Source organism: Colobus angolensis, unplaced genomic scaffold, assembly GCF_000951035.1.
Source record: "Colobus angolensis palliatus isolate OR3802 unplaced genomic scaffold, Cang.pa_1.0 Scaffold516, whole genome shotgun sequence".
NCBI lineage: Eukaryota > Metazoa > Chordata > Mammalia > Primates > Cercopithecidae > Colobus > Colobus angolensis.
Window position 1 is genome coordinate 454,038 of NW_012118666.1, and position 10,452 is coordinate 464,489.

Consider the following 10,452-nt stretch of genomic DNA (forward strand, 5'->3'; position numbering starts at 1 on the left):
CTGGGCCGTTCCTATGAATTGCACACGTGTCCTGTGCGTTTTGGGAAAGCCGGGACGGGGCATCGGGCTTCTCCTTCTGGTCCCCTGATGGGGGAGGCCTCACAGGAAAACACTCCCTGAGCTGCCGGAGGGTGGGGCAGGGCCCCCTGTGCTGATGCCGGGGTGCAAAGCTGTAAGCAACCTGTCAGTCCTCCAGCGGAGAGGTGGAGGCTGCAGGGCCAAGGCTGGCTTTTTCCACCACGCACAGGCCTGGGATAACTGAGCAGGCTTGAGGGGAAGACGGGTGGGGGGGCAGCTAGACTTCTCTTACTCCCAGCCCCTGTTAGGAGATGGGGCTGGAGACGCTCTGTGCAGGTGCCTGGCAAGACCAGGAAGGGATGTTCCATGTGGCACCCACACCCTGAATGCCTGGCTGTGTGTGCTTGTGTGTGTATACAGCACCTCTAGGCTGTAGGAACATTTGCAGTATCTGTGGGCACGGTCCTGCCAGGCCTGGGTCTCAGTCCCAGAAACCAAGTATGTGTCTCTGTGTGGCCTGAGCGTGGTTCACAGCAAACGCCGCCACCCACTCAAACACCGCCACCCACCCACACGGTCATCTGTGCACACGTGGTCCCTCTGAGTGCGTGCGTGTGTGTGTGTGTGTGTGCGTGAACATGGTGTGTACATAAGGACCTGCTTAGATGCATCTGCAGGTGGGTGCAGATGTTTGGAACATCTGGTCAACCCCAGGGGAAACCGTATTACTGACCTTTGACCTGCCTAGAGCCTCCACTCTGAGCTGCCTCTGCCCTGGGCTCTGAGTCTGGGTTTGCCCAAGGTCGAGGTGGGAGGTGAGGAGAGGGGCTTCCAAACCTTCGTAACACTGCGTCGCTGGCCTTGGTGACATCTTGGGCCAGCAGCTTAGAGGTGTGTGTGTGTTGGTGTTGGTGGGCAGCGGGAGAAAGATCCTGTTCCCCTGCCCTCCGCCCCCGCCAACACCTTGAACCTGGGGGCCTCGCTGGGCAGGCAGGCTGGCTGAGGGGAACTGGTACCACTGTTTGAAGAAGGTTCAGAAGGTGGGGACAAGAAGCCCTGGGGACTGCCTTGGCCTGGAAGTGGCTTCGGAAAAGGGGCCCCCACTTGGCTCTTAAAGACTGGACGTTCCCCCTTGGTGCCTGCATGGACAAACTTAGCCCCACCCTGCCCCCCTCCCCCCCACCAACCCCTCTGGGGAGACCCGAGGGAGAACGGGCAGAAAAAGAGGACAGGGCCACTAAGATGGTCCTAAGGGCAGCTCCTTCTGGACAGAGGGTCCTGGCCGGATACCCTCTGCCTCCACTGACAAAATCCAGAAGCTGCCGGGCGTCCAGGCCGAAGGTCCCCGGGTCAGGCCGGGACTGTACCGTTCACACTCTCTGTGGAAGGCTGGGCTTGAGGAAGCGTCCTGGTCTGGCAGGGGATCAGGGTGGGGGATTGTCCGCGGCGGTGAGTACGTTATTGTTACAAACACTGTTTTGTCTCCAAAGTGACAGTCCTGGCTCCTGCCGGGAGGAGGTGCTGCCGGGCAGCCACGCAAGGGGGCTCTGGTGTGGACTGGACCACTCCACACGGTATCCCCTCAGGGTCAGTGCTTGTCCTAGAGAGAATAAAGAGCATCATCAGAAAGGGTCTCAGAGAGCCTGGAGGGCCAGGCAGTCAGAGCGGGGTCAGGGAGGAAAGGAGGTGGGGCTGGGTGGGGGAGGAGGGGACACCAGCATAGAGGGAACAGCGCCCGCCAAGGCCCTGAGACAGGAAGTGCCTCCCTGCTGTGTGTTTGGGGCTGAGTGAGACAGCAGGTGGGGTGGGAGGTGCTGATGGAAAGCTGAGGGGAAGAAGCAGGTTTTTTGTTTGTGTGTTTGTTTGTTTGTTTTGAGACAGAGTCTTGCTCTGTCACCAGGCTGGAGTGCAGTGGTGTGATCTTAGCTCGCTGCAACCTTTGACTCCCTGGTTCAAGCGATTCTCCTGGTTCAAATGATTCTCCTGCTTTGGCCTCCTGAGTAGCTGGGGTAACAGGCATGCGCCACCACACCCAGCTAATTTTTGTATTTTTAGTAGAGACGGGGTTTCACCACGTTGGCCAGGATGGTCTTGATCTCCTGACCTTTTGATCCACTCACCTCGGCCTCCCAAAGTGCTGGGATTATAGGCGTGAGCCACTGCGCCCATGAACTGGGATGACCCCATGTGTCTTGCAGGGTGGCCGAGAAAACAAGGCCAGGAGGACAAAATCACGCTGACTCCTCCGAGGCGAGCTCTGCCCACACAACCCTGCCTGTGCCTGGAGCTTGGCAGATTCTGTGGCTACGCTGATCCTGTTTCTAGTGAGCACCTGTGCTCCAGGGGTTCTGCTGTCAGAACTAGGTTCTCTCTCTCTTTCAGTGTTTTTCTTAGAGACAGGGTCTCACTTTATTACCAAGGCTGGAGTGCAGTGGTGCAATCCTAGCTCACTGCAGCCTCAAATTCTTGGACTTGAGTGATCCTCCTGCCTTAGCCTCCTGAATAGCTAAGGCTACAGGCGTGCACCACCACACCAATTTTTAAAATTATTATTACTATTTTTTGGGACAGAGTTTTGTGCTTGTTGCCCAGGCTGGAGTGCAATGGCACGATCTCGGCTCACTGCAAACTCCACCTCCCACATTCAAGCGATTCTCCTGCCTCAGCTTCCCATGTAGCTGGGATTACAGCTGTGTGCCACCCTACCGGGCTAATCTTGTATTTTCAGTAGAGATGGAGTTTCACCATATTGGCCAGGCTGGTCTCAAACTCCTGACCTCAAGTGACCCACTGGCCTCCGCTTCCCAAAGTGTTGGGATTACAGATGAGAGCCACTGTGCCCGGCCTTTTTAAATATATATATATATTTGAGAGAGAGAGGGTCTTGCTATGTTGTCCAGGCTGGTCTTAAACTCCTGAGCTCAAGTGATCCTCATGGCTTGACCAGGAAAAGTGCTGGGGTTACAGGCGTGGGCCACTGTGCCCAACCTGTAACTTTTTTAAGAAGGGAAGAAAACAAAAATCAAAAGAGCTGGGTGAATCCAGAATCAAGTTTGCCTGCAACAGCACCCTCCCTGAGTGACTCTATTGTAAAGCTTCCTGCAGAATGCATCTTTGTCTGTAGTGACGTTTCAAGGATTTTCTCCAGAGAGGTCTGCCTGCACGGGAGGGACCTGGGAGGGCTGAGGCGCCCCTCACCTCTTGTTTCTGGGCTTTGTCCTGCTGGTGGATGCCGTTTGCAGAACCGGAATTGCCAATGATCTGGAAGAGTCAGGGGAGACACTGAGCGAGGCAGCAGTTCCCGATTTGCTCACTAGATGGCGAGGTCTTCCTATGGGACCATCTCAGGCTCCACATTCCAACCCCTTCAGCCTGGGGCTCCCAGCACCCCCAAAGACCAAGCCTCTAGGGGCAAGGCTGCTTCTCCCTTCTTAGTCTAAGCTCCTCAGGGCAAAACCATGTGCCCCTTGAACTGAGGGTTCCAGAGGGCAGGGCACCCTCCCCTTTCAGCCAGGGTTCCAGGGACAGAGCTGCCTCCCCCTTCAGACCGGGGTTCCTGGGACAGAGCTGCCTCCCCCTTCAGACCGGGGTTCCTGGGACAGAGCTGCCTCCCCCGTCAGACTGGCATTCTCAGGACAGGGCTGCCTACCTCCTCGGACTAGGGTTTTAAAGATAAGGCTGCCTCCCGCTTCAGACGGGGACTCCGAGGACACAGCCCGGTGGCTTGCCTCCTGGTGGGCCCTGCCGGCCGCCGCTCACCTGGGCCTTGTCAGGGCAGCTCCTCATGGCCTCCATCAGCTTCTCCACCTGCTGAGCCTGGTCCAGTGCGTCCCGCAGGGCGTCCTCCGTGCTCATCAGCTGGTGCTGCAGCCGCAGGAGCTCGGGCGCCGAGGAGGGGTCGATGAGGGAGTAGCGCCTCTGATCCGACAGGGATTTCTCTTTGTCCTGGAAGCGGCAGGAGAGTGGAAGAGCGCACGAGTGTGTGTGTATGCATGTGCACACACGTGTGTGTGTGTGTTGGTGGGGGTCTCGCCTCTAGGCAGAAAAGTCTTCCAACCTCACTTTGTCTCTGGGTTCCAAGCCTGGGCATCACCCAGAGGATTCTCAGGCCATTCTCAGGCAACTCACAGGAGCATTCTGTGAGGTGCTCCATTGTCTCCAAGTGGGGAACCCAGGATCCCCTCCCTCTGTTTTTTTTTTTTTTGTTTTTTTTTTTTGAGACAGAGTCTCGCTCTGTCGCCCAGGCTGGAGTGCAGTGGCGCAATCTGGGCTCACTGCAAGCTCCGCCTCCTGGGTTCACGCCATTCTCCGGCCTCAGCCTCCCAAGTAGCTGGGACTACAGGCGCCCGCCACCACGCCCGGCTAATTTTTTCATATTTTTAGTATAGGCGGGGTTTCACCGTGTTAGCCAGGATAGTCTCAGCCTCCTGACCTCGTGATCTGCCCGCCTCGGCCTCCCAAAGTGCTGGGATTAAAGGCATGAGCCACCGTGTCCGGCCTTACCTTTAAAAAAAAAAAGAGACTGGGTACGGTGGCTCACGCCTGTAATCCCAGCACTTTGGGAAGCTGAGGCGGGCGGATCACCTGAGGTCAGGAGTTCGAGACCAGCCTGCCCAACATGGTGAAACCCCGTTTCTACTAAAAGTACAAAAATTAGCCGGGTGTGGTGGCTCACATCTGTAGTCCCAGCTACTCAGGAGGCTGAGGCAGGAGAATCACTTGAACCTGGGAGGTGGAGGTTGCAGTGGGCCGGGATCATGCCACTGCACTCCAGCCTGGGCAACAGAGTGAGACTTGGTCTCCACTTCTCCCCCCAACCCCAAAAGAAAAGACTGAGTCTCACTCTATTGTGCAGGCTGGAGTGCAATGGTGCAATCACAGCTCATTACAGCCTCCAATTCCTGGGCTCAAGTGATCCTCCCACCTCAGCCTCCCAAGTAGCTGATACTACAGAGCATGCCACCACACTTGGCTAATTTTTAAATTTTTTTTGTAGAGATGGGGTCTTGTTATGAGGGCCAGGCTGGTCTTGAACTCCTGACCTCAAGCCATCCTCCCAACTTGGCCTCCCAAAGTGGTGGGATTATAGGCATGAGCCATCGCACCTGGCACCCTTCTTCTTACACCGCCCCCACCCAACTGTCTTATAAGGTTCCTCTTCTCCATAGTCACCTCCACCATGGCACCCAGAGCTGTACCTGCCCCAAGGCCTACCAGCCTCTCTCCTGCACAAACTTCATCCTTCAGCACTGCCCAGTCCTGTCTGCTCTGACCCTCCAAACTTCCTCTCCACAGAACCTCCCTCCTGAAATCAAGAGGCTTCTACCCACCCACCAAGGTTTCCCAAGTTCTCCCGTGGACACAGTGCAGGGAGGGGACAAGACAAGAGGCTACCCTGGAAGCAGAGGCCGCCAGTTCCCAAGTAAACTTGACCAACCTGTGCCCTGTGGGCAAGAGTCTGAGCTCAGCACTGCCCACTCCTACAAGGCTCTGGGGAAGCCCCTGGGGGGATTCAAGACTCCCCAGTCCATGCCAACCCCAGGGGCTTATCTTCTGTTGAGCCACAGGGGCTACAGAGGGCGCAGCCACCAAACCCCTGCTAGCCAGATAGGCCAGGACTTGAAGGCCGGCAGGACTCAGTGATCCCCCACAGCCACAGTCTGGGTGTGTGACCAGAGTGATGCTCTTTATCCCTGAACACTGAGGGCCAAGGGCCTGCTCCCAGATACGCGGGAGCTGAGGCCCTCCCTCCAGCCTGTGAACCATCCCCTTGCCCAGGGCTGGGCCCTGCTTTCCTTCCATCACCTCCGCAGTGGCTGAGCCCAGTGGCTGGGCAGGAGGGTGGTGGGGGCTTCAGGGCAGCTTTCTCAGACAAGGGCCTGTCCTCCTGGACCCCATGCCCTCCATATCATGACACTGACCAGGCACAGGCTTGTCCTGAGTGCTCATCACAGGAGGATGGATGCGGATGGGATGGTTTATTCTTTCTTTTTTTTTTTTTTTGAGACGAAGTCTCACTCTGTCACCCAGGCTGGAGTGCAGTGGTGCAATCTCAGCTCACACCAACCTATGCCTCCTGGGTTCAAGTGATTCTCCTGCCCCAACCTCCCAAGTAGCTGGGATTACAGGCGCACACCACCATGCCTGGCTAATTTTTGTATTTTTAGTAGAGATGGGGTTTCACCACGTTGGCCAAGCTGTCTCGTACTCTTGACCTCAAGTGATCCACCTGCCTCAGCCTCCCAAAGTGCTGGGATTACAGGTGTGAGCCACCAGACCTGGCCAAGGGATGGGGATGGTCTTGTCCTATGCTACCAGCATCACCTGCCTACCCTAACCCCAGTCTCTGCAGACTCAGTGAAGTCAGGTTCCTATTCATAACAGAAAAGAAATCTCAGCCAGGCGTGGTGGCTCACGCCTGTAATCCCAGCACTTTGGGAGGCCGAGGCAGGTGGATCACAGGGTCAGGAGATCAAGACCATCCTGCCTAACATGGTGAAACCCCGTCTCTACTAAAAATACAAAAAAATTAGCCAGGCATGGTGGCAGGCGCCTGTAGTCCCAGCTACTCGGGAAGCTGAGGCAGGAGAATGGCATGAACCTGGGAGGCGGAGTTTACAATGAGCTGAGATTGCGCCACTGCACTCCAGCCTGGGCGACAGAGCGAGACTCCATCTCAAAAAATAAATAAATAAAATAAAATAAAGAAATCTCAGCCTCCCAGAATCCCAGGCCTGCTATAGACTTTCAAGTTCTCATCTCCTTCCTGAGACTGATGTGTGAAGCCCCACTGCAGGACCCTGAGCAAGGAACCACTGGCCTGTGGTTGATTACTCCTTTGCACAGGGAGCTCATTACCTGTATTGACTCATCCTGCCTCTGGATAGGTCAGATACGAAGTTTTCCTTTGCACTGTATCACATGGACTGCCACGTAGGCAGCCATGATGTCTGCAAAACTGGCTAGCCAGGGTCCCTCCACTTGCCTATGGTCCTAGAAGATTTCAAATCCTCACTGTGACTCAGCTGTCCCTGGGGTCATTCCAGGAGGTCTCCAGTCTCTACGGCCTGACAGCAAGGTTATCCCAGCCCCACCTGGACTAGTGCCCCTGCCCTTAGGCCACCCCTACCCCACATACCAGCCCGGTTAGCTTTTCACGCAGGCCCCGGATGTCATCCTTGAGTTTCTGCTCCTTGATCCGCCACTCAGCCTTGTGCACCTCGCGGCTCAGGTCCCTCTCTGGCCCCGGGGAGTGACGATTGGCCTCCAGCAGCAACACCCGCAGTTCATTCAGGCTCCTGGGGGTGAGACAGGCACAGAACCACTGCACTCAGCCCCGGCTCCTCCAGCTCCCACACTCTAGCAATTTGCCAAGTGTCCAGGGGCTGACCAGCTACTAGATGGCATCTGTGCCACGAGGAGCCACAGTAGACACAATTCAACCAAGCCCAAGAGGGGCCAGGATTTGGGGCTGGGATAGTCCTGAGGACTTGACCTTTCCTAGAATACTGTTTAAAGTTGTTCTGGGGGGAGTGCAAAGCACGGTGGCTCACGCCTGTAATCCCAGCGCTTTGGGAGGCTGAGGTGGGCGGATCATTTGAGTTCAGGAGTTTGAGACAGCCTGACCAACATGGTGAAACCCCATCTCTACTAAAAATACAAAAATTAGCCAGTCGTGGTGGTGGGAGCCTATAATCTCAGCTACTTGGGCGACTGAGGCAGGAGAATCACTTGAACCTGGGAGGTGGAGGTTGCAGTGAGCCAAGATCATGCCATTGCACTCCAGCCTGGGCGACAGAGCAAGACTGTCTCAAAAAAATAAATAAACAATAATTTTTTTAAAGAAAAGACAATATATTTGTTTAATTAAAACACACACACACACACACAACCCCAAAACATTTACCCCATAAATCTCATGAGGCAAGACATTTTATCTTTGTTTTAAAAATAGAGACAGGGTCTTGCTATGTTTCCCAGGCTCATCTCAAACTCCTGGCCTCATGTGATCCTCCCACCTTAGCTTCCCAAAGTGCTGGGATTACAGGTATGAGCCACCATCCCTGGCCAGCAAGACATTTTAAATATCTGATGTCAAATAGGTTTTATTTCCCATGTCACCTCTTAATCAACTGACAAGAGCTACCTGGAGTACTATGATGAGAATGGTCCTGCAGCCACATCTGGGGTCTGCAGGAAATAGTGCAGTGATTGATTGGTAATGCCTGCCATGGGCACAGGCAGGAGCACACACACCCCTGTGCCCCAGCCTTTTCCCTTGCCTGCAACTACTACAGAGGGGAAAACTCCCTTACTAGGTGGCCACAGGTAAAGAACAGAGGAAATCTGCTGGCATGGCTCCCTTCCCCTTCCTCTTCCTTCCTGCTATGATGTATGACATGATGGCTGGACCTTCAGCAGCCACCTTGCAACCATGAGGCAAGGAGCACTCCTAAAGTGTTGGCACTGAGATCTTAAGCTCCTGAACCAACTGCCAGTCACAGCTACCTCCAGATTTCTTGTTATGTAAGAAAAGGAAATCTCTACTAGTTTAATCTGCTGTTTGATGGATGTGACATCACTCTCAACAAAACATTCCTAGCTGATCTCCCACCTCCATCCTAAGCACTGCAGGAGTGTAGAGGAGCCCACGGTGGCCTGTATCAATCAAGAAAGGCTTCAAGGAAGAGGTGACAATGTGCTAAGCCTTGAAGAATGGACTGGACTTAGCAAAATGACCAAAAAGAAGGTGTCTCTGGCCGGGCATGGTGGCTCATGCCTGTAATCCCAGCACTTTGGGAGGCTGAGGAGGACAGATCACCTGAGGTCAGGAGTTTGAGACCAGCCTGGCCAACATAGCAAAACCCCGTCTCTACTAAAAATACAAAAATTAGCTGGGTGTGGTAGTGCATGCCTGTAATCCCAGCACTTTGGGAGGCCAAGGCGGGCAGATTACTTGAGGTTAGGAGTCAAGACCAGCCTGTCAACATGGTGGAACCCTGTCTCTACTAAACATACAAGCCGGGCGTGGTGGCGCATGCCTGTAATTCCAGCTACTTGGGAGGCTGGGGCAGGAGAATTGCTTGAACCCAGGAGGCAGAGGTTGCATTGAGCTAAGATCACGCCACTGCACTCCAGTCTGGGTCACAGAGCAAGACTCCGTCTCAAAAAAAAAAGAAGGAGAAGAAGAAAAAAGAAGGTATCCCAGAAGGGAGGAATCTCATAACTGATGAAAGCTGAAGGATGGAAGGAAGCCGCTGACAGCAGGGAGATGGGCAAGAGTCCAGGCTCTGGGAAAGTGGAAATGTGGCTTCAGATGACAGGGAAAATTCATAGACAACGGATGAAGACCCAAAACTCCAAGAAGTTCTATCGGACTCAGCGGAGGGGCATCCTGCGGCTGAGACAGAGCAGAAAGCTTCCTCAGAGAAGGTGAGACCAGGCTGGGCACCAAGAATAACTTATCCACTTAGGATGGGAGACAGAGGAGGGAAGGCAGCCCTGGAACCCTGGCCAGGGGCCTGGCTGATTTGTTCCTACTGGAAAAGGCACAAGCGGCACCTGCAGAGGGCGATGTTGTTCTGGAAAATTCGCAGATTGCCTCATCGCATCTGTTTTCCCTCCTGGGCAGGGCTAGTTTCTAGAAAGGTGCTAGATTTGTAGCAAATGTAGCTAGAGCAACTCCTACTCTGTGTAGAAGGAAAGGAGATAGCGTTTCTTCTTTTACAAAAGGATGTCCATGCTTCAAAGAGATTCCTTTAACTTGGGTTGAAGTGCAAATGCTGGGCCCGCGCGGTGGCTCACGCTTGTACTCCCAGCACTTTGGGAGGCAGAGACAGGCAAATCATTAGAGGTTAGGAGTTGGAGACCAGCCTGGCCAAAATAATGAAACCCTGTCCTTACTAAAAATTAGCCGGGCATGGTGGCAGGTGCCTGTAATCCCAGCTACTCGGGAGGCTGAGGCAGGAGAATCGCTTGAACCCAGGAGGTGGAGGTTGCAGTGACCTGAGATCACGCCACTGCACTCCAGCCTGGGTGGCAAAGTAAGACTCCGCCTCAAAAGAAAAAAAAAAAGGAAATGCTTACAGGGGCTGGGGGACCCTGTCCAGGAACTGGGAGTAAGAAAAATAATGAAGGGAAAGTGGGGCCTCCCCAGGAGACTCAGGGGGCCCACGCCCATCAGAAGGGGGCAGGGGCTCCCAACTATGCTGGGGTGACTGCCATGCTGGAAGTCTGCCCTGTGTTGTCAGGTCTTGCCATTTATTATATTTTTAATTTTATTTATTATTATTTATTTTTTTTCTTTTCTTTTTGAGACGGAGTCTTGCTTTGTCGCCCAGGTTAGAGTGCAGTGGCGTGATCTCGGCTCACTGCAAGCTCCGCCTCCCGGGTTTACGCCATTCTCCTGCCTCAGCCTCCCGAGTAGCTGGGACT

General features: G+C 54.3%; 1 protein-coding gene across 1 annotated transcript in view; it reads right to left on the reverse strand.

Moving 5' to 3' along the window:
• Positions 1 to 836: 836 nt before the first annotated feature.
• The window catches only part of CLIP2 (CAP-GLY domain containing linker protein 2), an 82,469-nt gene continuing 72,853 nt past the window's right edge, over positions 837 to 10,452 (reverse strand). The window contains exons 13-16 of the mRNA XM_011960589.1: positions 7,157 to 7,316; positions 3,778 to 3,963; positions 3,217 to 3,279; positions 837 to 1,618 (exon numbers count right to left, since the gene is read on the reverse strand). Of these exons, the coding sequence (XP_011815979.1) occupies positions 1,607 to 1,618; positions 3,217 to 3,279; positions 3,778 to 3,963; positions 7,157 to 7,316 (421 nt within the window). The 3' untranslated portion in view covers positions 837 to 1,606. The remainder of the gene's footprint in view (positions 1,619 to 3,216; positions 3,280 to 3,777; positions 3,964 to 7,156; positions 7,317 to 10,452) is intronic.